At 48.0% G+C, this 25238-nt stretch overlaps 1 protein-coding gene across 4 annotated transcripts in view; it reads right to left on the bottom strand.

Annotated features, from left to right (window-relative positions):
- LOC117188158 overlaps positions 1-18658 on the bottom strand; it is a 35743-nt gene extending 17085 nt beyond the window's left edge. The window contains exons 1-3 of one of the 4 annotated variants that reach the window (XM_033391578.1): positions 18575-18658; positions 14070-16191; positions 2626-3453 (exon numbers count right to left, since the gene is read on the bottom strand). In XM_033391578.1, coding sequence (XP_033247469.1) covers positions 2626-3453; positions 14070-15383 — 2142 coding nt within the window. In that variant the 5' untranslated portion in view covers positions 15384-16191; positions 18575-18658. Of the gene's footprint in view, positions 1-2625; positions 3454-14069; positions 16319-18369 lie in introns of all 4 variants that reach the window. The other 3 variants (XM_033391580.1, XM_033391579.1, XM_033391581.1) reach the window with 3 other exon arrangements.
- Positions 18659-25238: the final 6580 nt, after the last annotated feature.

The following is a 25238-nucleotide window of genomic DNA, read 5'->3' on the forward strand; positions in this document are numbered from 1 at the left end:
AGCTTGAAGATTCACAAACTGGAATTTAATAGGGAGTAGATACGTATCTATGTAAATGGTATCAGAACGGAATTGATCAGGTTAGAAGCCTATATGGGTGTACCATCAACTGTCTGTACTCTAGAACTATAAGTCACTATCAAAATAATGGTTTCTATGTTTTCTTTGAATTCTGTATCTGTTTTTTTGTTGCATCCTTTTCGGGCTTATTATTATTCTCCTCCACCTGCCATTCCCAGCTATTTGCCGTAATTCTTACACGTTTTCCAGCCTTTCCCAGCCTCAAGCCAGATTTCATGCGAATTAGTTCTGTCGTGCTAAGCCTTCTCAGAATCTGCCCACAGGAGACAAATTCGGAAATGAATTTCTGCCACTCCATTCTGTGGTGCAATGAAAATGATTGAAATTTACTGGAATATGTCCCGTCCAGGATAATCGAATGACCGCATTTATGAGACCATCAAAAGGGCCTTGGGTCGTGAGGAGCCTTATTTCGGGCAGAGCCTCTTTCCACAGAAAATGATTTCCCGACCGCAAGCAAGACAAACGTGGCCTTGTGGTGAGGTCCGGAACAGATAGATTCCCTTTGCGGTTGGCCACAATGTCAAGCCTTTTGCGACTAATTAGACAAAGTTGTGGTTATATCACATAAATCATAATAAATAAGGGCGGGTATTTATGTGCATGGGCCAATCTTGAGGCCCAGCTCTGATGGAACAGTCAACCTAATTAATTTAAATCAACTACTGCTTGATCGGCATCTGATTCGAGCCCTGATTCTGACACTGCCCAGGAGTCTCAGCATGGTCTGCTGGCCATGTGCAAAAACGTGTTTCGGGCCGAAGGAGCAAGCTGGAATCTGTTTGCGGCCCGAGGCTGGCTACCACTTGGAAGTTAATGCCCAAAAGAAGCCTCTTGCTGAATGGCCAGAGAGCGAGAGCGAGAGAGAGGAGAGAAGCGCGCGCAGTTGAAGTATTTGAAATAAATTTCGGCTGGAAATCAGAATTGGTTCGTTTATCAAACTTTTGGCACAGGAGCTCCAAAATGAAATCAATAAAAATAAAATAAATTTAATCAGTTTTTGGTTCGTTTTGGTTAGTGCATAAATTGTACAAAATGCATATTTCATTACATAAGCCTGGCTAAATGCTGCGGATTTTGTCGGAAATTAAAACGAATCAGTACACTTTTCGAAACTTATATAAACTACGGAAAAGTTTGCAGAATATCCAAGAGCCTTCAGTCATATGTATGAGAGAGAGAGGGAGAGCTCTGCTGACAGCTGACACTGAGAGAAAGAGAGCCGCTCTTTCCACAGCCACTGCTGGAAAATCTGCTCCATCTGTGTCTCTCTGCTTTCACCTGATTTGCACTCCAGCCAAGAGCCAAGAGAGAGCTAGAGACAGAAATGTTTCGAACTAGAATCATGTTAAGACTGCCCTCTCTTTCACTCTGCGTCCGTACCCTTATCCACCCAGCCCCCTCTGTCCTATACATTAAAGCCCTACCCTGATGCTTGTTGTTGCTGTTGTGGCTGCACAGCGCATTAAATGTGTGCCACCAGGCGTATGCGTAATTTAAATTTAAATTTGTGTGTGTACATATGTCTGCTTCTGCCAGCACTTGCAACCAACCCACATCCCACAGTCAGCTACCCATTGCCTGTTACTGCCCCCCCCGCTCCAACTCTCCACACCGTCATCATGTGTATTTTTGGCCTGAAACGTTGTTGTTGCTGCTGTCTGCTTAGCATTTGCCTCAAGTTTTGTTAATCAGCGCAATTCACATTTCTTTTTTTTAGCATGCCCTCGGCACCTCCTTCTCGTCCTGCTCTCTCTCTCTCTCTCTTTGAGATTTTGCAGTATTCAAAAGGTTTTTCCTTTGCGTACAGAGACCCTCATTAGCGTAGTCATTGTTTCTGGCAAGGGCCCCGCACCCCCACCCACATCTACACCGCCTCGCCCATTCGGCATTTTCACGTTTTCAGGTTAAGGCAAGGAATCTTTGGCCAGCACTTGACAAATAATTACCAATTATATGGTACAGACATCAAATATGCAGCCGAAATTTCCCTCCCCCTTTCTCTCTCTCTCGCTCACAGCATGCGACAGCTGCAGCCAGTCTTAAGTGCCACAAATTAACCGCAATCTCCTGCTCCTGGTCCGTCTCCGCCTGGCTCACACTTTGCGGTTGCTGGCACTGGCCCTGCCTGTCCTCCCTGGCATCCTCATAATTACGCGTCTGAAATGCGAAACCCTGGACAAGCGAGTCCTGGCTCTGCAAAACGAGCTCTCAATGAGCCCGAGCCAGTGACAGTACCAGTGACTGTGCACTGGGCGAAAGTCAAAGGGCAATAGAGGAATCGGAACACTCCGAATGTATACTTGGCCATTTCCATTTCTCTCAGTGCAGATTACTGCTTTAGGGGTTTTTTCCTCTTTCTGGTGGCTCAACTTTAATAATTAATGAGCAACCAAAAATGTCACGCGGTGCGGAAATGTTCCGGCCTGGCCGGGAATGACTATAGAAGGTGATTGGGGTTGGGGCTGGGTCAACGGGGCCAACGGGGCCAACTCATTCTTTGAGAGGTCGCTGGCCACCATTTAATTAGAAAAGGGAACTCACCTTGCAGTCGTCGCACTGGTTGATCAACGAGTAGACCTGCCGACAGTCGAAGCGGAAGAGGATCTCGGCCAGCTCGCAGGTGATGCGATTGGCCAGGGCGTCCACGTCCAGCAGGTCGCTGAGGATGCGGACGCACTCGCCCCGGTCCGACAGGGTGGCGTTGAGGGCCAGCGTGTGCAGAGCGCTGAACACACTCCTCTCGCAGCAGTTTCGAAGGCGCAGCGTCCGCAGCCGCTTCAGCAGCTCCGCGGGTGACTCCAGGCCGCACAGATGCTGCGGACTCGACTCGGCGGCATCGCCCAGATAATCAAGGCACTGTTGTTGCTCATCCTCAGCCTCAGCTCCAGCGCCAGCGTGCCCCTGCTCCGGCTGGTCCGCTGCGTCGAGGTGAATCTGCGGCTGGGCATGCAGATGGCTGTAGGACAACGTTGGCGCTGTCGCCGCATCCATGTCCTCGGTGCTGGGGCTGGCCATGGTGGAGAATGCAGCCGCACTCTCCCCCAGCTCAAGCTCCAGGTCCTGCTCGGCCTCTGTTGTGGTGGGGATGTCCGTGACCGGAGGATCCCCTTCGCTGCGATCCCGCTCCCTGCGCACACGCGACATGACTCGACTGCTGTGACCCAAGCGCATCTGGGATGTCTTATAGTTTACGAAATACTTGGCTTTATTGTTACTGGTGACGCTCCTCTTCGACATGGAGCCCTCTCCGGGCGCTGCGGTCCGTTTCTGTGGGGGCTGCTGCTGCTCGGCGCAGGAACGCGGACACGTTGGGGGCCCAGGTCCCTCATCGACCCAGGCCATGGGCAGTGTGCCAGCCGAGCACTGACCCTGCAAAGAAGCAAAACAAATGGAGTTTTAACGATTTTGAAAAATTACAAAAGTGCACTCAATGAAAGCCTTCCTCAAAGTACATTATTCAGAAAATATTTTTAAATGAAGGAGTCTGATTTTCATTACTCATAAAATTCTTTAGTCTGTCGAACGAGTCTCGTGATGTTATGGCATTTCCAGGAAATGATGTTGAGATTTCTTGAAAATTTCGTAATGAATGGAGCCTTCTAGGTGCCTCTGTTCTGGCAATTCTTGTTTGTACGATATTGATTCGATTGTCCAAGCAGATAATTACAATATTTGCATAAATTTCTGTCGAATTTTCGCATTTATTTCGCAGTTTCGTGCCAATTACTGCAGCCTGGCATCCCCGTCCAAAATTAACTGTTTTTGTGTGATTTTAAAATTAAACCATCCAACTGTGATATGTACACTCACACAGACACACCCACTCACTATGGGGGGGGGGAATCCCCCAGGCACTGGGCGGTACAGTAAGAGCAAAACAAAAGCAGCAGCAAAAACAAAAAGTACTCTGGTATATTGAAAAACTTTTGCACGACTAACAACAACAGCGAAAGTCATAAAGTGCAACAACAAAGGGGGAGAGCAACAACAATGGGAAATAGAAGCTAAAGCTGGGAAGGGAGGGCACGGCAAGGAACGACACAACAAAAAGGCACAACAGGACAGGAGGGGAGAGCAGAGGAGAGGAGGAGCAATGAGTGCATAAAGAGCTGATGTTTTTCGTTATTAAAATGACCGCACTTCGTTGGAATTTTCCACATCCTTGCATAAAACTCAAGGCAACATCCAGTACACCAACAACAACAGCCGCCTGAGGTGAGGAGCAGCAGGAGGTGGGGGAGGAGTCAGGAGCCATAGAAGAATTTTCGTAAAATACTTTACGGCATTTACTATCAATATTGAAAGGCAACAGACAGCAGAAGGATGCGCAGGAGCTGCTTGCAGCAGAAGGAGCTTACAAATTTTTTTTTCCGATTTAAACTGCTACCTCACCGGGTCATGCATATTTATGAGCACAAGGGGGTGGGGGTGGGAAGTGGGGGGAGGGGCGAAGTTTGTGATCCCAGGAATTTGTTGCATCCTTATGTATCCGTATGTATGATGACAGCAGGCTGATGGCCTGGAAATTATCCGGATTACCCAATTTATTTACAATTTACTCAACTCTCAACGAGCCCATGGCTGCAGTACTGCTTTTAGACAATTAAAATCAAGCAAGCAATAACCTCTAGCGGGAAAGAATAAAAAAAAGAAAAAGAATATCCTTATAAGAAGAAGAATTTCGGAGCAACGAAAGCCGCTTGTTCAGCATCAACTCTGCTCCTTCGGTCACTGGGAATGCTCTGACCCTTTGAACTTTCCAGCCGTGAGTAATATGTAACAATCAACAACTCTCGATTGCCGCGTGTCCTGTGTGTGCCCTTTTCCTCATTTCCTCCTCAATCGTTTGCCATGAGCGCGCTTCATGTTCCCCGGGCAATAACAATAAGCTGGGAATTTCGCTTGCAGCACGCACAGATATTCACGGCAGCGGCAGCGGCAACGGCAACGGCAACGGGCGAATGGATGGTGCGGGGTGGGGTCTTAACTCAGATGAAAAATCATACAAAAGAGAATCTAATACAGCTAAACACACTATCACTAACACACACACATATACATACATACTCACGCACACATTAAGAGCGACAGAGAGAGGAGCACGTGTACAGGCAGCCATTGTTGATTTAATGGCCGACCAGCTGTGGCCCAATGCACAACAATGCGGCCCCAGGAAGGGGAAAGGCGGATGGCCAACGGAAGAGGCCACTGTTAGGGAATGGACACATCCCACACACAATGCAGGGGTACAAGCAAAAAAATAAAGATAAATTCTTAAATTCACAGCAGGCGAAATAAGGAATTACAATTTGTGTATCAGAACCTTTTTCCGGGGGGAAAAAGGTTGCACAGCGAAGCCTATCAGCGAACCCCGTCTCAGCGTCCAGCCCCTTCTCTTTTGACGTTTCCCACTCTTCTGGAAAACTTTCTAAAACTTTCTCTTCTACTTCATTATGCGAAACTTGGTAATGAGAATCATTTCAAATTGAAGCTCCACTAAAACCGATTAAAAATTAAGCTGTGAATATTCCATTTAAAAACAAGAGAAAGCTGAGATAATTTCTGAAGACGAGGGGACTTATAGATTGAGTTGGCATTGTTTTATCTCTCGGAAGTGCAGAGCAGACTAAGAGCCCGCTGGAGGGCGTCTGCTGAATTTTGAATTCCCTCCAACATACTCGTAAGTATCATCATCAGGCAGGCCCTAATATTTCCTGATTGTTTTATGCAACTGAAAAGTGTCGAAATCCTAGTGGTCCTGCAGCCCGGAGAGACCCACAAACAAACCCAGAGTCACACACGTGGAGCATATTGAATGCAGTTGGAATGTCAGTAAGGAGGACATGAAATATTCATATCTGGTCTGGGGATAACTGAAATTGCAACAGGAATTTCAATACAAAGCAGAGCAGAACATGGACATGGGCCTTGGATGGGTGCAGAGGGATGGCAAAGTGCACATGGCCGCAGGATGAAACATTCATGAGTCCAGGTCAGCGCATTTCTCTCGTCCTCTCCTTTCGTTTTGGCTTTGGCCATCTCTCTCGCTCTCTCTCACACTCTATCATGGGCCAAAGTATTCCTTTTCAAGTTGTCATTAACTTTGCTGTGGACCTGAAAATGACGGACAGCCGGGGTATGCCATTGTAGCCGAAACAACAAGTTGCATGAGAGGCTTTTCCAATCACGCCTGCTGGTCTGTCTCTTCTCTGTAGGACATTGCACACACCAAATAAAAAGTGAGACGGAGTAGGAGGAGCAAAAAGCTTAAACAAAGACCTGGCATAATGGAGTATGCATTATGGCTAATGGCCCACGCCTACCACTACACGGACGACACACAGAGGCACTCATACATATGTGTAGATAGCTGAGCATGGCCTTTGTGGCTGTGATCCTTTGTGGCAGGTTGTAAGAGGCGGGGCCACAATGTCTAATAAGCCACGAAGGGGGCCCGGCCCGACCCGACCCGAGTTCCTAAATGCTTAGACAATGAAAACGGACTGGCCTAACAATGATGTCAGCCGCAGGCAAGAACGGGTCGGATGGGGGCCTGATCTGTTGCAGCAAGAGAAGATGTGGCTGTACCACTTGACCCATGACAGTTTAGGCCAAGCGACAATCAGCGTACAAATGTATTCAGATGGATGTGCGTCTCCGTCGCTGCCCCTGGGCCACCAATCCTTTTACCCTTACATGGCTTAAGCATGTACTGCCTTGATTAGGGAATACACTCATACATACATGTGTATACACTCCGCCGAAGGGAGAGGTGTACAAGGGCTGCACAGACCAGGGAAAATATTATTCAAAGCAAAGGCGCCGGCTTGAAGGCAATAGAAATCTGGCCGGTCCACGGATGGCTTTCCACGCGGCAACAACAACAGGAACGTCAACTTCTGGGGCCAAAGTGCACTTGAGCTAAACACCAACAGCTACACAGCTATAGCTATAGCTATAGCTACTGTTACAAAAACTGCAACATTTACAGCATCTGCGAGTGGAGCAACCAGAACAAGCGGCAAGCGGCAAACGGCAAACGGCAAACGGCAAACGGAACCGACAACACTTTAAATGTTACAGCTTAACCTCGACGGGCAATTCAAACAATGTACTCTCGCACACACACTCGTACTCACCACACATATGCTGCTACGCCCGAGCGTATGTGTGTGTCAAATTTTAACGCCTGTCAACAATTCAAGCTGGGGCAAAAAAGAATGCAACTGCAACGGCAACGGCAACGGCAACGCCAATGGAAACAACAACAGGCCAAGAACATGTCGCAGGCAGCACTCAAAATTTCAAATGTATGCATACAAATGTGTGCGATAGACACCCTGCATTAGCAGGGTATAACATTCTTTGAGGAAAAAGAGCAGCTTTCCATTGTTTGCTGGAGAATCATTGCCCCCTTTGCTGTTGTTCAGCGGCTAATGATCGATAAAATGGCATGCATTTGGATTGTATCTACTGTTGAGAGTCCAGCGAGGCAAACAAGCCCACCCGCCAGTCAGAACTGTGAACAGTCCCTTGGAGGTATCAAATATTCGTTTAGTCCGACAGTTCCCTTACGTATTTATGCAGTGTGTCAGCGCAAGAAGTGTAGATGTGTTGTGCAGAAGCGTAAAAATGTGACAGGCGACACGGATACTGGGGGCGAGAGAAAGAAAGAGTGGGCACGCACACACACCCACACACCCACACACGACAGGCAAAGGCACAGACACAGACACTGACACAGACACTGACACAGACACATGGCCGCGTTGACGTGGCTGGCAGGCCGCACGGGACAGGCGTGGCCGGGGGGCGGAGGGCCGGGAAGACATAGGGCGTAGGCAAATTGTTTGTCACATGGCAGTGCTAGTGCTGCCCCAAACCTCCCTTGTCATTTCACCTTGATGCTCGTTGGATTCGTTGCCGTTTTGTTGTCAAAATCATAAACAGGCACCAGGCCGAGGCCCGGCCACACCGCCCCCACAACCCACTCGTAGGCACATGCCTTTCGTCTCTCTCTCTCCCTCTCAATCTATGTTGCCGCCTGCTCGTTGAGATTCAGTTGCAGTGGCAGCCATTTCGCATTGTTTTGCACATAGTCGATCTGCTCTGCACGCATTTGCCAGCTGCATTGCTTTGCATAACAAGTGTAATCCTGCAGCTCAGGAGCGCTACCGCTGCACCCCTCCACTCAGTGGGTCTTCTCCACAATTATGCAACAATTTTCAATGTGCAATTGGCAGGCAAAAGGGAAAACGGGAAAAGCAACGTTTTCACCAGCGGAAATCTAATGCAAATAAAGCGGAAATTGTTTGCCCAACCAACACCAAGGCACCTCCACTCTTGCTGGTCCTCTCTTGGCACTTGTGAGCCGTCAAATTAGTGTGTATGTGGGAGAGTAGAAGAAGAAAGAAAGAAATACAAATAAAATAGGGAAAACTGTGAATCCCGAGCAGGAGCGAGCCGGAGCGTCCTGTCAGCACTTCCACTCGGGACAATTACAGTTCGTGCATAATTCAGGGAATACTCCCCAAGGTCTACTCGAATGAGACAAAGTGTTTCAGCACGCAACTAAAGACAGCTAAACAGAGAGTCGGAGTGTGCAGGTCCTTATGGAGTGTTTTTTGCCGAGATTTGGGACAATTTTCCATGGACTTGGATCTGATTTGATGGCAATTACCAGCTTCAGTGTTTGGCTTTGTTTTGTTTTCTTTGAACGTTTAAACTTCTACACATTCAAGCCGCTTCCTTATCGGGGCAAATATTTACTCATCTTATGTCCTTTTCAAACACACACAAACACACACACACGTACGCACGAACAGATGCCTGATTACGCTTTGAAGCTAATGCAATAATGCAGAAATTATGTTTTGTGCCCCATTATCAAAGGCAATCGATCAACTCGAGCAGCAGGCAGGCAATAGATTGAAGAGGTTGGCGGGGTGGCTGGTTTGGCGGGATGGCGGGGTGTCGGAGGGGCAGACCTGCCGGGCGCCCATCAATTTAATCATATTTAAACAGCGTCTCGTGTATTTATCACTCATTATTTATGCATATATCAATCCATCTATATGGCCACAAGGCCCCCATTATCGGGCAAACAACGGCGGAAATTCGGGAAAAAACCGCGCCCAGAAAAAAATATGGTAGAGTGAAGGGTGGGGTGTGGGGTGTGGGGGGTATCAAAAGGGATATTCAGGGACGCACCTGTCTGTCTGTCTGTCACATCACATATTTGTTTGGCTAACACACGCGCGCACACACTCACAAGAGAAAGGGCCGGCGCCTGTCGTTATTCCATACAATTTTATCAAAATTAATTTGTCAAACGTTCACCGGCGCTTTGCCTGTGTATAGGAGGTGTATTGTGTATGTGTGGGGTATTCTCTCTATCACTTCCCCTTACCCTCTCTAATGACAACAATAAGTTGAATGAATTTAATGAAATGAGATGTAAACATGTGGACAACTGCGGACAGGCGGCAACAAAAAGAAGCCCTGGGCTGGTAGGGGGGCTGGGGAGGTGGTGGGCCCACCGGTGGGGACCCTGGCCATTGTCTATATTCCCTTTCGTTCACTCCATCTTTCACCACTCTAGATCCCCTTCTGTATTCAGCATTTGCTTGTTTTCGAACTCGTAATGAAATTCTTGAGTAGAAATTCATTTTGCAACTTTTACTCAAACAATGCTCATTGAATAATTTACGCTCAGCGCCGGCAGAAATGAGATACCCAAATGAAATAGAAGGAAATGGGATTGGGATGGGAATGGGAATGTGGTTGGGGATGCACTGCAGCAGTGCTCCACTTAGTGTGCGCTCCATTCCCCTGGCACTTGACGTGCTGAGAAAGCCCCGAGCCAGAACCAGAACCAGAGGCAGAGCCAGACCCAGAGCCAGAGCCAGAGTCAAAGCGAGAGTCCGGGTCGACGCAGCGCATAATTGCATTAGCCCCGTGTTGGATGATGGGGCTCCCGTTAGCAGGCCCCGACCTTTGGGCCACCCTTTGGGGGCTAATTTAATTGTTTTGTGTATTTAGCCTGGACATTGCATTCAAGTATCACAAAGGGACACCGAACGTTCTGGTACCTCTTTTTCCTTAATGGTCCAATCAATGCACCTCTCACTCTGGCCGTCTCGACTTGCACAAAGTTCCTGCCTCATTTGCCATTTGACAGGCTCAAAATGCAAATTGTGGGCAATTAACATTCAAGCGATTCAGGCACGAACCAACTGGAAGGCGATTGTGAACCGCAACCAGCAGCATCAGCAGACATCTTAGCCGGGCTAATTGTGCTGCCAACTAATTGAGCTCGGTCCCCGTCCAAGTCCCGGCCCCTGGCACCGACTAATGTGTCACCATTTGAGCTCCAGCATTATAGACGATTCTTTTCGGAGAAGTGGAAGACATTACTGAGAAATCGATGGATTGGTTGAATTTGTTTATTGTAATTTTAATCCATTTATATATGAAGCTAAAACAAGGAAATCCACGCTGTTACATTAAACCATTTGGAGGGGAGCTCTCTTTGGATGGCAGACAGCATTTCTCAGTTCCTTAGTTCTGGAAACCATTTGCCCGAAGGCGGACAGCTTATGACAGTTTTCGGCTTTGTTTGTGTCTGACTTGGTCTGGCTGGGTGGTGTTGCTGGGCATGATGTAATCGGAGGCAGCAACTTGCAGTAGCACCAGCAGCACTAACAGCACCAAAAGTACCAGCAACAGCCGCCAACTGCTTACAAAATAATTGATTTTGTACACATCCTTGACACAAATAAACAGTCGCCCTGCTCCGACCTGCAATGCTACGGCCGGGGGCTGTGGAGCCGTCCCTGCAGTAGTTTAACCAACATAAGGGCGGTCGGGCCAACTGCACACAAACATATGCACATAGGTGTGCGTGTTCCATAGAATTTCGTATTAAATTCAACAAAGGCAGAGGTTGTTTTAATTGAATTGGAGGGGATTGAAACTGAAACTGGAGCTAGCTAAGAGTTGAATGAAACCAATACAAATTTGTTTGCTGTTTTCTGTTTTCTGAGTTGCAATTTCCACTCCAATCCTACACTCCAGAGCTACAAAAAAACAAATGGCAGAGCAAAAGCAGTGGATCATAAAGCGGAGCGCAATAAAAGGTAGCAAAGGATGCTCGACATGGATATTACTCTGGACAAAGAGGCGATTACGCGACATGGAGAAAGCAATGCTTTGAATTGTACCAAAGCACAACTATCTTACAACCAATGTATCGTGAAGTGAGATCCTGCCACTTTCCAGCGATCACTTTCCTTCACACTCTCCTGCTACTCCACTGGCTAACTGAGCCACAATTCGAATCGCACTTGGCAAGCACTCGTGGCAGGTCCTGAGTGCCACAGCAGCCATGCCTCACTATGCATTGCAGCCACGCAGCAGGGACCGGGACAGACTCCCTCCGTCGTAAGCCCTCTAAGGCCCTGGCCCAGCACTCGACACGAGTGGGGGACAGGACAGGCTGGCACTGCTGCTGCCGCCGCCTCTGCAGTGGCATCAACACATCAACAGGCCACAGCCTGAATGCTGCCACTTGCCATTCGCCTCATCATAAATTCTGCACTGGCTCTTGCAAAGGACTCTGAGGCAGGACATTCTCGAAAGGGAGCATTAAGGGGGCAGTCGAACGGGGGAGTGATGGCTGGGAAAGGGCTTTGTCCACTCCTGACATGGAAATTGGAGAAATGTTTGCTAATTTGCAGCTCTAAACCAGCCGGAATTGCCCCGGGGACAGGGCCAAATTAAAATTGTTTGAGAAAATCGCTGCTGTCACTCGCTGGTGAACAGGTCTTTGCGATGTACTTTGATCCAGATCAGACCTTTGCTCTTTGCTTTCCCATGCTTCATACTCTGTTAGAGGCTATGACACCGTTGAGAGAAAATCAGTCAAGGGGAAAAGACAGCAGCGGAGATGAAGGCGCTGAATCTGGCGGACCTGTCTATTAAAGAGCTTCCTCTCGTATCTACTTGCAATGGAAATTAACCTATAGTTGAATAAACAATATTTTGTTGTTTAAAAAAAATATTTCTTCAAGATGAAAATCTTTCCGTAAAAGCAGACTTTAAAAGGAAAAAATATACCCCACAAAAACTTGATTTCTAGCGTAAAGAGGAGGAGAGCTCCTCCAGTCTGCTGCATCGTTCGTGGAAAGCCATCAAATAGATGCGATAAGTTGAATTATTTTTCACTTTGCCCAACCACGTGCCCAGGCAAGTTCTGGCGGCTGTTCTACTTAAATGCCTTCAAATGGTCTGATTGACTTAATTATTTAATTGCCGGCAGGCTGGCAGAATGACAGACACTTGGCTAGGAAAAGAACTTTCTCTCCTGCCACCTGATGACGGGAAAATCAATAGTCCCAAGTAATTGGAATTCGTGGTTGGGGCTAATTGTTTGTCAGTCGGGGAGCAGAGCAACAAATAAAACCTCATCCGATTGCGGCATCTCCTGAGAAGAAAAAAACACAAAAAAAGAAACGAAAGTTTGGCCAATTTCAATTCAATTAAATTTGCATTTGGGCAAATGGCAGTTGCAAGAATACATTAATAAATATTAAAATCTGAATTAGACTTGGCAGAGCCAATTGAGTGTGGAGAGAAGGGAAGTGGAGACGGGTAGAAGTGGAACAGCAGCGGAATTGCATTCCATAGGTGAGTGGTTAGCAAGGATTTTTGGCAGACAACCAAAAAGGAATAAGACCACAAAAAAAAGAGAATCAATTTGAAAGGGCCCGATGGATGGTCTCTCTCACTCTATATCCTTCTTCTCTCTCTCTCTCTACCTCTCTCTCTGTCTCTGTCTCACTCTGCCACAATTGCAAAGGCATTTTCGTTGATTTGCAGCTCGTTTTTGCCAGCTGCCAGCACAGGCAATGATGACGACGATGATGATGAAACTGTCGTGGAATCTGAAGTGGTCCTAGCTGGGGGCCCCGCAATTGTCACAAGGAAAATAACGAAGAAAAACTGAAAATCACTTTTTCCTTTGGCAGTTTGAGTGGCAAGCCAACAAGAGAAAAGTGCCTGGCTCGATGGCGAGAAACCCCCCTAATAATAATGGTATAAAAAACGCCTTTGTTCGAGTTTCCGTTTGCCTCGGCAAAAGTTAAAGTTTCCGCCTGCTAAACTTAACATCTACATAATATCTTGAGCAAAATAGTATGGCACACAATTTTAGTACAACTTAAAAAATTGTATACATATTCCAGGGTTTAATCAAATTTTTTCTCATCGATGAATCGCTCGCAAAAGTAGGCAATGACTTTTAATTCATTTCGCAGCGGGTAGCCATACAAGTAATGCATCTATGAGCATGCTCTTTGCAATTCTCGCAGAAGTCGACAACAAATCTCTTGGAAGCAGTTTCCGCAGGTTTTAGTTCTGCTGAACTTTCTTTGGAAATAAAAGGCGAAGGTTTAGGGCCAACAACAATGGACACAGCTTTCAATATTGCTGAGTCGAGGTGGCCAGGGACAGGGACGGGGACGGGGACGGGGACTGAGGGACCCCTTCAAGTCGTTTGGCAATAGGAATCCCTTGAAATGCATACAATTTGTACATGTATTTGAGTACGTCTTTGTGGGTGTTTCACCCGCCGGCCCCTTTCTTGTTCCTCACGCTCTGTTTGAGTGTGGGTGAGTATTTGTATGCACTTAAGCTGTGCATTGTTGTCAATTTCTTGACAGTTTGAGTGAGTGGGTGGCTGCAACAGGGAACCAAGGACATAGCAATCCCTGTCCTGTAGTCGGTTGGGAGGAGGGCAGCCTACATAGCCGCGATGCCCGCACCAAGTACGGAATTGATTGAGGCTTGCGCTCAAGGCCATTATCCCGAAGAGAAGACCAAAGGGATGCCGTATAATTGTACTTCCCTGCTTCTGGCTACGGAATAATGTTGAATAAGGGGCAAATTAAAGTTCACAGAGTGTCCTTGGGGGTGTGGGGACTCACCTGCAAGTCGGTGCCTGTGCCCGGCTGTGCCAGATCACAGGCTGATATCCAAGGATTAAGGCGTGTTAATGAGGACGCAGTGCCGAGTATGCTCTTCTTCAGCTCCACGGGGTCTGGCAGGGATCTTGCTGTCCCGCCACCTGCTGTTCTGGCTTCTGCTGCCGCTGCCGCTGACCCGGCTACGGCCACTGCAGCGGTGGCGCTAAAGGCGCCGCCGGACCAGCTGTTATCCTTGTGACCAATCAGCTGAGCCGCCTGGGCATCAAGGATGTTGCCGGTAGCTTCTCTCTTGTTGTTATTATTGTTGTTGCTGTTGCTTTTACTGTTGCTGTTGGTGGAAGGAAACTCCTTCGGGCTGTTGTTGTCGCTGTGCTGCAGGACACTCTCATCAATCAGGCTGCTCTCGTCCCGCTGCTGTTGCTCCGTCTCCGTCTCCGTTTCTGTTTCTGTTTCCGTCTCTGTCTCGGTATCCGCCTCCAACTCTTGGACTGGCTCGTGCTGCTGCTGATGTGGCTGCTGCTGGATATTGTAATCCTCTTCCGTGAGCTTATCCTCCTCGTCCACGTCCTCGTTGAGCTTTATCAAGCGATCGAAGGACTCTTCGGAAAGCAAATCGTCCTCGGCCACAAGGGCAAAGATGTCCTCGTCCTCGTCTAACGCTTGTGAGGATGAATACTGCACTGGCAGACCGCTTTCCTCTGGCTCCTGTTCGGTCTCCTCCTCCTCGTTGCTGGACTCAGTCCTCGTGCCCGTCCCCGTTCCTGCTCTCGCTCCACTCCCTGTCCCTCCAGCCCTGCCAACAATATCGCTACTGAGGCTGCGCTCGCGTCGCCTTCGACGCTGTAGCCTCGCGCTGAGGGCCTCGGTGCGGGCACGCGGATCGTCGTGGTCGTGGGCGTGTTGGTAAGTGGGTGGCAGCTGGTAGATGGCCTGGGGCGTGGCCCGACGGTACAAGTCGAGATGGTGGGGCAGAAAGATGGGCAGCAGATATGAGCCAGAGCTGCTAATGAATGACGACGACTCGCCTCTGGACGGTAACGCAGTTCCAACTCCTCTACCTCTGTGACCTCCTCCCAGTCCACCTCCACCTGGTCCACCTGCTTCTGTGCCTGCTGCAGTTGCTCCAGTTCCTCCTGCTCCTCCTGCTCCTACTGCTCCTACTGCTCCTGCTCCCGCTGCTCCTGCTGATGTTGTTCCTATTGATGTGGATGCTGTCGTCGTCGTCGTCGTTGAGCTGATGCTGCTGCTGCTGCCACGCCGAGCCCCCGAAATAAACGCAAGCGCCATCACGACCAGCCCGGGTCCTGGCCGCATATTGACCTCGGGTTCGGCGGTGCTAGCATGGTGCAGGCCCGCTTGAGACGCGCTTGCGACTCCAATTCAATGCGAGTAATGATGGGCTCATGGCCCCATCATCATCAGAAGTGTGGGATTCGGATTTGGTGTGCTCAGATCCAGCTGCGGCCGCTGCTGCTGCTGCTGCTGCTGCTGCTGCTGCTGCTGCTGCTGCTGCTCCTGATCCGTATCCGTATCCCGATCCGACGCCAGTTTCAGTGCCTGCTGAACAGATCTGCTCCTTGCTCCTGCTCCTGCTCCTGCTCCTGCACCTGGTTCTTCTGCTGCTGCTACTTCGGCTCTGACTGCTGCTGCTAGAGGCATGAATCCTGACCTGGCTGAGCTCTCCTCAAGACTCCGAACTGCCCGAACAGTGACCCCTAAGCTAAGTCCCGCTGCTCTCCAGGCCGCTGGATCGCATTCAGTTAACCTCGGCTGCAGGGGTTATTTGGTATGGGGGGTATCCTCGGCTCATGTTTGACACAAATATATTTTGGAACTTTTCATATACTTTTCACACGTTTTCTTGCACTGTATTTTACTTTGGGGACTGTGGACTATTTGTGGAATTTCATTAGATAGCTTATGGGTTATGGGTATGGCAGCTGTTATTGATGGTGTTGTTGTTGTTGCTTTTGTTGTTGTTGTTGTTGTTGTTGTTTTTGTTTTTGTTGTTGCTGTTGTTGTTTTTGTTGTTGGGGCTGCACATTAACCTTGAAATTGGAAATTTGTGGAAATTCGGTTGCTTCGTTGAATTGGTTTTGGGCTCACATAATTATTTAGAAATCTGCACAGACATAGAGAAATTGTTGTTACAGATTATTTTTTAGGGCTCCATTTATATTTTGCGGCTAAACATTATCGAATGTTGTTTGCTTTGACAACCTATCCATTCTTTTGGGGTTATTTTTGGGCTAGTTAAAAAAAAAAAAGGAATAATTGTTTCAAAAATGGTTTGTGCGCTCACGCTCTTAGCGCTCTCCTTTTTTGCTCTCTGCCCTGGCTCTCTCTACCTCTTACTCCTACTTTTTGTTAATTTTTGGGAAAACCCCTGGGAAAATGCTCAAGAAAAATAATTGTTAAGTATTTTCAGAACATATTTAACTAAAGTTGGCCAAGATTCTGCTTTTCTTTCTTGGGTTTTCGACTGTTTCTGAATAGAAATAGTTGGAAGGAAATGGAGCGGGAGCGGGAGCGATGCGATGGAGAGAGAGAGACTAGCTCTTCGTTTAGCCGAAGCTCTGGCCCGAGCAGCGCAGCCAGCCAGCAGCCAACGCGAACACCGCACAAAAGAAAGCCGAAAAAAAATTGTCGTGGAAATCCCGTATATCCAACACACTCACACACAAACATAGAGACACAGAGCGCAAAGAAATTTATATAATTCGCAGCCAGCGGCTGCGGCTGCTGCTGCTCCTGCTGCTGCTCTGCTGCTGCTCGCTTTTCTCTGTTTCTCTGCTGCTGGCGCTGCAAACACAAAAACAGCGGATGGATGGATGGATCCCCAACCACGAGCACAACGAGAATGAGAACGAGAATGAGAATGAGAACGAGAACGAACTCGTGGGTGTACGTGTACGCGTCTGCCTCTCTCTCGCTGAGAGCTTGCATGCGTATGTGTGTGAGTAGTTACTTAGGGCAGCCAGGCAAGCACTCCGCATGCCATTTTTTTTAGTAGAAGAAGACGAAGAAGAAGAAGAAGTTGGGCGAGAAGCAGAAGGAGAAGGCAAAGGCAAGGCAAAGAAGCAGAAGCCGAGTAGCCCTCATCTCGTATTTGGGGTCGTCACTGTAGCCCTTCTATCCTAGTATTGGTGGTAAGATTGTCCATGTGTCTCCCCCGCTCTCTCTGTGCGTGTGTATGTGTGCATTAGTGTTGGTGCTAAAGTCCAAGAAGTACAAAGCGCAGCATATTTAAAAAAAACAAAAAAAAAACACATGAATCGGAAATCTTTCCCTCTCTTGTTAACCATTTGGTTTTTTTTTTTGCTTGGGATAATTTCAATGGAATCCTTGAGATCTTTTGGAGGATTTCGCCTGCGTGTGTATCACAAAAGGAAATCACTTTTCTTTGTTGATTACGGTTGTATTATTTAAATTCTTCTTTGTCCCCTGACCCCCGAGCTTCCTGTGCTCCACTCCTCATTTTGTTGCTCCCGACTGGAGTGTGTCTTCTTCTGCTTTCTGTGTGTTAACTTTCACTTTTGTTTTATTTGCTGCGTTGACACTGCGCACACACACACACACACTGAGAGACACGCACACACCCATGTGGAGGTGTATATGTACAGGGAATTTCTCTTTATTTTTTTGGTGGTGCGTGTGCTGCTGGTGCTTTTGGATCCATTCAGTACAACAGCCGCTTATATAAGCCCGGAACGTAGCACAAGACTCTGAAGCATTTGTCTCGATTCCGATGAATCGGTCTATACTATTCCCGGGATAGTCTGAACGACTTAGGCACAAATGCTGAACAATATTGGTTAAGGTTTGATTTTCTCATTATATAACAATCGGGGGGTTTTCGTTGTTTTTAGACCGTTTCACGGGTGGTGAATGTTCCCCGGGGAAAGTTGGGGGAAGGCTCTCGAGTTACCGTTACCGTTACCGTGCCCGTGCCCGTTCCCGCACCGAACAATACACTAACTTTATACTGATGTACCTATGCTTGTACCTATATAGTCGTGTACATAAGGCAGTGTGTGTGTGTATGGGTGTTCTTCCCAGAGCGCAGCATCAACTGCCGTAACGGTTCGTTCGCGTGTGGGCGGGGACACGGCAGGTTGGGGGCGTTGTAGGCAGTGCTCGAGAGTTATGCTTGGCTTAGCAGATTTTCTTGGGTTTCTTTCGTTTCGTTTCTTTTCTTTTCGCTCTGCTCTGCCCTGCTCCGCTTCCCTGCTCCTCCTCCACCGTTTTTCCTTTTACCCCACCAACTAGACTAGCCCGATTGGCAGTTCTCGAGTCATACTATATTTTATCCCGTTTCCCGTACACATTCCGGGGGATTTGCACTTTGATTTCTTCACTAGCGGCTAACACGAAGACATTTGATGTGGTCCTCTGGGGTGCTTTTCTTTTCTTTTGTTTCTATTTTTTTGTTTGGTATTATTTGATTCGATTTGATTTGATTTTTCTTTGTGTGAGTGGTGGACGCGACGACGCAGGATATATACCGTACAATCCTGCTTCTTGCTGATGGCCCCAAAGCACTGACTGTGCCACAATTGCAGATGGCGTTTAACTGGAATACCGAGCGAGCCGCGAACCGCGAACCGAACCCGAAAGCTCCACGAGCGAGCGGACGAGCACCAGTGGGTGGCCGCGAAATCAGCAGCAGCTGACAAGAGAGAGCCGGACAGACCGCGTCGTGTCGACTCTCTCTTCTGCTAGCGCGCTCTCTCGCTCTCGCGCTCTTTTTCCGGCTGTTTCGAACTTCCAGGCAGCGCTGTACAGGATGTTGGCTAACAGTGCCCTAACAGCAGCGCCTTCGAACTCTATTCGGATGCCAGTTCGAGTTGAAGTAAGAAAAATTACTTGATGCAGGACACTTAATCACACTGCCCCAAAGAGAGAGGCACCCAAAAAGAGGGAGTCTAAAACTCGCTCAGGAGCCACCCGCTGCGGCCTGTGCTCCGCTCCGCTCCCACCCCGTCCTCATCCTCGCTTTTGCCTTGGTTTCGGTTTCTTTTGCTTTTGCTTTTACCTTTACTCGTACTTTTGCTTTTGGTTTTTCGCTTTTTCCCCTTTCCATTTTGTTGTATTTTCTGTGGCATTTCGTTACGGCGTTTTGTCGTTGTCTCACTTGGCCTAAATGTGTAATACCCTATAATGTCGTTTAATCCCACTCAGCGTGTTTTAGTTTGGTCTGGCAGCGGACGGGAAAGTCGGCCAGTGGATGGGATCGTAATTACCCATTGGTCCTGGGCAGGTGGCCCAGGAGATCGCATCGCAGCGGGAAAGTGGAGCATCATGAGGCACCATCTATGGCACTGGCACTGGCACGGACACGGGCACTGGCACTCGCTATTTAAACTGTTGTGCCAATTAGAAGTAATCCAATATGACACTACCCACGCGGATGACTCGCGCTGGCTCGTTGACTGTTCAAATGCGGCAACTGGGGCAAGCCAAGGCCAGGCCGACCTTCGAGCAGACACTCGACAGCAGCAGAACCAGAATCAGCAGCAGCAGCAGCAGCCACAGCTCTGGCAGCAGCCACTCACTCAATAGTGTTGGATGGGCGGAGCGGTGGTGGAGGTGGAGGTGGAGGCAAGGGTTGGACAGTTGATGCCTCTGCCACTTGAATTATTAAGTTGGCCTTTTTTTTTGGTAATTAACTTAAGTAGCCGCGACTACAAATCAGAGGGAGGTCCGGCTTCGTGCCAGCATTAGCCACACCCCATCCGATCGGGGGAGAAGTGGAAGAGCACAACAAAAACTCGGAGAACGGCAAAGCGGAAAAAGGGAATTAGGGGATACTAGGGAAAATCCCACATCATTTGGCTGGGAGAGCAGTCTGCCTCAATTTATGCGCATTCCAATCAATAACTGTGACACATGCAATCAGCAAGGACAACAAGGACCCACCCAGAAGCACCACCAGCAGTACCAGCAACAAGGCGAGCGAGAGAGTGAAAGTGCTAAGATATGCTGAAGAGGTTGCCTTTGCCGTTACCGTTGCCCTGCCCGGCAAGGGGACGGCCACTGCCGTTGCTGGCTTGTGCTTGAGTTTGTTCTTGTTGTTGTTGTTGTTGTTGTGGCATGGATATGAATGTGTCGTCAACTTATGCGGGCTCACAACCCACCCACACAGATACAGACACACTGGCACACGCACACTGTGGCACACTGTGGCTCTGGCCAGCTGTGTGTGTCGGTGTGCTCGCTGAAATTGATAAGAAAGAAAACTTGCGGCTCAGAACCCTCAAGTGCCTTGTGTATGTGTGTGTGTGTGTGTCTAGAAGAGGAAACAATCGAGAGAGACAGAGTGCGAAAGAGTGGAAAACAAAACCCCAAATTCCTGCACAAACAAGAAAAAAATGCTTACAACAACTACTGGGAGAAGAAAGTTAGTTGCTGTTGGGAATACCCTTAACTTTCTATCGCTCAAGTTTAGATAAATTATCGATTTTAATCTATACCCAGAAACATTGCAGAAGTGCCAATTGCTACTGGCCATATCGATTCCCTGATATCACATTCTACTTAATAGGCGCCACAATCCTTCTGATTTCCGAGTATCCAGAACGTGTGGCGGCCTTGCGGGGGAGCCTGCTTGGAGCAGACCACCTCCAAAGAGCAGTCTCGTTGGGCAGGCGGCGCATTCGACATTATCGTCACGCCATCTGACAGTCTTGTAAGTTGGGCATCACATCGGCTCGCATCGCATGGCAGCATCCGCTTCAATTTCGGTCGGCTGCGGCTTCAGTTTCATCTGGAGCATTGGAGCCAAGGTAGCGCCGCAGACTTTGCACAGCTTTTCAGATAACCGTTACAAGGACGCCGCCGCCGCCGCCACCGCCGCCGCCTGCATGACCAAACGAAACGAGTCGAAACGAAGCGAAGCGAAACTGGGTAACGAAAGGAAGCAGCTAGGATTTTGCGCAGTTGTGGATGCCCAGTCCTCAGTTCTCAGTCCTTGCGACCAGGTTATTCTACTCTTTTGGAACACGCACCACGAAGAAGCCAAAGGCAGAGCCAGAAGCAGAGGCATAGACCAGGGAAGCGAGCAAGGGGCAAAGGCAAAGACGAGTTTTGTGAATGAAATTTCGCGCAGGCACAAAGCGACCCAACAATGTACTATACAGGGAGACAAGGCAGGACAGGCAGGACAGGCAGGACGTCTCGCACTCCCTCGGGAAAGTCACGCGGCAAGCGTATGCACAGAGAGCTCCCAAAAAGCAAAAGCAAACAATGCCGCCAAAAAATACAACAAAATAGAGCTCCGATTTTGTTGGAGTTCCTTCTCTTGTTGGTTCTTTCCCATCAACGTGTACTGCTGTTGGTTTTGTAGCGGGCGTGGTGTCCGCTGCCATCCTGGAATCGCTGGAAGGCAAAAGGGAAACTAAACTAATGCCCGATGTTTATCGATGATGACGATGACTACGGCAGAGACGTTGAAGGCTCCGATTTCAACTCTGACTCAGACCCGATTCTACTTTGGCTCTGTTTTGTGCGGCAACGACGCTTTTGGTTGACCCACAAAGGGACTGGGGGCTGGGGGTTGAGGGTTGGGGGTTGCCCGTCTGATAATCGTCTGTGGGCACTGAAGATACCGTTAAATTCGTGCCATAAACGCCAACCGGAAATGGTAGGGCCTGCTGATAGGTTACACTAGAACAAAACTGATCGATTGCTTGATGTTTACAAATGACAATTCGTGGAAATATTTCACTTAACTTTTGCATCAAATCATTTATGTCAAAACTATGCAACGCTTTTGCTGTGTAGCGTGTGGCATTGTAGCACTGGCCAAACGCAAACACACATACACACAAACATACTTGTATGTATATGCAGCACATAAAATGTAAATTCCTTTGAGTGCGTGTGTGTGTCTTTCTGTTGTTGGGCGATAAAGCCATAGATATAGCGTGGGTGCATGAGTGTGGATAATGGCTCGTCGCAAAGTCGAAACGCACACATACTCGTACATTTCCACACACAGCAAGCACACAGACCAAGCATTGAATGTCTGCACACGCCCCAAACACCCAAACACCCAAACACCCACGCACCCATACATGAGCGTCTCACATAATAAGGTGCGATTTGTCTCGCGCATAAAACGAAATTTCCTGCACACAAAACGAAAGAGATATAGAGACTGGCCCACAGGGAGAGTGAGAGAAGAGGGAGATTGGGACAGGGACAGGGACAGAGAGGAGAGCGGGGAATTGGTAGCTGTTGGCTTGGCCAACAATAGTCGGCAGTGCCAGAGAAGCAGCAGGAACAGGAGGAGCTGGAGAATGGGTAGTAGCTTCGATTGCTTTTGTTGCTTGTACATGACAGCACAAGCTCTGTGCGTGAGCGTTACTGTGTGTGTGTGCGTGTCTCACAGTATGAGTGCGACTGTGTGTGTGGGGGGTGCGTGAATGGTTATGTGTGTGTATGGGTAGGAGGACATCTTTGTAGGTTAAGGCTTATGTCAAAGCAGGAAAATGGGCGACAAAAGGCGTAAGACGAGGCAAACTCGTTTGCCATAATTATTGCTTTTGTTGGTAGCTACCGACCGTCCTTCCTACCCGTCGCCCTTCCGCACCCTTCAATACGAGGCATTATTATTTTAACCGGAAATGTGCGCATATGTGTATGCTGTATTGTTAGTGTGTGTGTGTCCGTGTAGGGGGAGTGCACGGATGGGTGTCCTGCGTACGTGTGCGAAATTTCGTGAACTGCATGAACTTTTCTGCGCTCGGCAAAAGGAAGCTCTTTCCTGCCGGCATCAACATTTGGCAAATTTTTTACGACAATGTCAGAGCTCCTTGTCTCTCTCTCTCTCTTCTTGGGGCTCCCCTTAATTTTATGACAAATATTATGTTAAAGACCGAATATGCGCTACACCATAAAAGTCAATCATTTTTCATTCCAGCCCTGAGACACCCCCGTAAGCCCCCAGTAAACCACCCTGTCTCTGCTTCCCATTCTCTTATTCTCTGCTGTGCTCCGCACATCCCCTCCCTACCCTGTCCCCACCATCCCAGGCATCCTTCTCTCCTTTGTGTGTCCGCTGGGGACATTTAATTCGGTTTTTCTTTTTTTTGGCGGTCATTCGTTGTGATTTTTCTTGATATGCGATAGCGTTTTTTTTTTTTGCGACCGCTCTCTTTTTTATTGTCGCTCTCTCTCTCTCGCTCGCTCTCACCCGTTCTTTCTCTCTGTTTTTCTGTATTTTTCCCACCCACTGTCCAAGCTTTGTTGATATTTGGCGCGGCTTGCTTCAATTTATGTTCTATTTGCCTTTATTGTCTTTCTCTTTTTTTTTCCCCCCCCTTCCGCCGCCCCCGCTGCTATTGCTGTCGCTGCGGGGGGTGTGGAGCACATTTCTCTGTTCCGACTTTTCCGCTATTCTTTGCTTGCTTTTCATTTGGGTACTCTTTGAGAGGGTATTATGTGCTTTCCTAGACACTTACAACGCAGAGAACGAATCATTTCATACACCATGCATTCTCTAGACTCCTAATAAACATCCATATCCAATTCCATAAATGCCATACATCGTACAGTTTCCATAGGAACTATACATCTGTCTCAACTTTCTTTTTTATATCTAGAGCTATCGGTTGTAAAACAATTTATTTGTCATTGAAGTGAATTTAATAAAAATAAATAACTAAGATTATTTCAATGATATCCCATCTACACAACTAAGTCAAATTTGATAGAGTACGATGAAAAAAGTATTTATTCTTTTTTTAAAATGTAATTTCTATCAGATTCTACCATGATCTATGTGATTTAGTATCTCCGCATATGATATGGCTGAGAAAAAAAAGATCTATCTGAAAGGGTATCTCAAGCATCGGCACCTAGCTTTTATTAGCGCTATATATTTCTGTTGGTAAGGACCTCGTACCCAGACAGTGGCTTTCTCTTCCGCACTCTTAATCGCACTCGTTTCCTTCCCCCGTCGATATCACCGTTTGACATTTTTTTTGAGTGGCCGCCTAATGAGTTTAATGCTTTGTTATCATCGCTGTAATCGGCTTATGTAATATGACAGGATAATTGAATCCATCCGCGAATTATGGCAAGCTGCATGTACGAGCATGTACATACATTTAGAACGCACACATCGAACTGCTGTCGCATACAATTTACAATTGCAAATTACCTTCGGCTACCCTGCACCACCTACTCTACCATCGGGCTCCAGCCCAGCCAAAATTTGTGGCACGAGAGGGAAAGCACTTGGCACAAGCCTCCTCCACACATTGTCAATAAGGGAAAACCACTTTCATTTTTTCCCCAGCAGCAGAGAAAGCGAATGAAACTTAACGGAAAAGAAAATTACATCATGCTCGTCTCAATGGGTCGACATAATATTATTTCCTCGGTCTCGGTCGAGGTCTTGGTCTTAGTCCGGGTGTGGTGATATAGAGCTAGGGCCAGGGCACCCACTGTGTCCCTGTTGGCACTCCTCCGGCCTCTGTCCTCCAGTCTGCATTTCACTTCCCTCCTTGTCTGGTAGTCAATTTTTTATTTATTTATTTTATGCCTACGCACATACACATACAGGACATGGGGGTAGAGGACAGGAGCTTGACAGGTGTCGCCGACTGAGTGGCTGCCTGACTGACTGAGGAGGAGGGCATGCGGCAGAAGCAGAGGCAGAGGCAGAGGATGAGGGCTGTGGGTGTGGTCCGGGAGTGGTAGCGGGCTGTGCTGTGGGGTCGAGGGTGAAAAATTGTAGCCTATTATTCTTTGTATTGTTTTATGTGGCATTTAGACGCTTATTTTTGTTGTCTTTTAATAGACGAAAACGAAGACGCCGAGTGGAAAATAACAAAGGCAATACACACTCCTGGCCAGGTTCTAGTATTACCCATCTGGGCGGCAGGGAGGTCTGCGCTTGGGCTCCACTGCGAGTGTCTGCCGGGCGTTTTATCATCATCCAATCAGTAGATAAATAACACATAAAATGAGGTGCTTAATCGGGTTTGAAGTGATGAAAGTGAAACTGAGCCCTAAGTATGCGGTGGGATGTTTGTGTGTCCGTCCTGTCTGGGAAAAGACAGGCCTATGCGGATATCTGTCGGCCTGTATGTGTCCCGCCGAAGGCGATGTCTTTGTCTCTGGAGTAAATCTCGAGTATCAACTGTGTATTTGAATATCATT

Source organism: Drosophila miranda, chromosome 3, assembly GCF_003369915.1.
Source record: "Drosophila miranda strain MSH22 chromosome 3, D.miranda_PacBio2.1, whole genome shotgun sequence".
NCBI classification, from domain to species: domain Eukaryota; kingdom Metazoa; phylum Arthropoda; class Insecta; order Diptera; family Drosophilidae; genus Drosophila; species Drosophila miranda.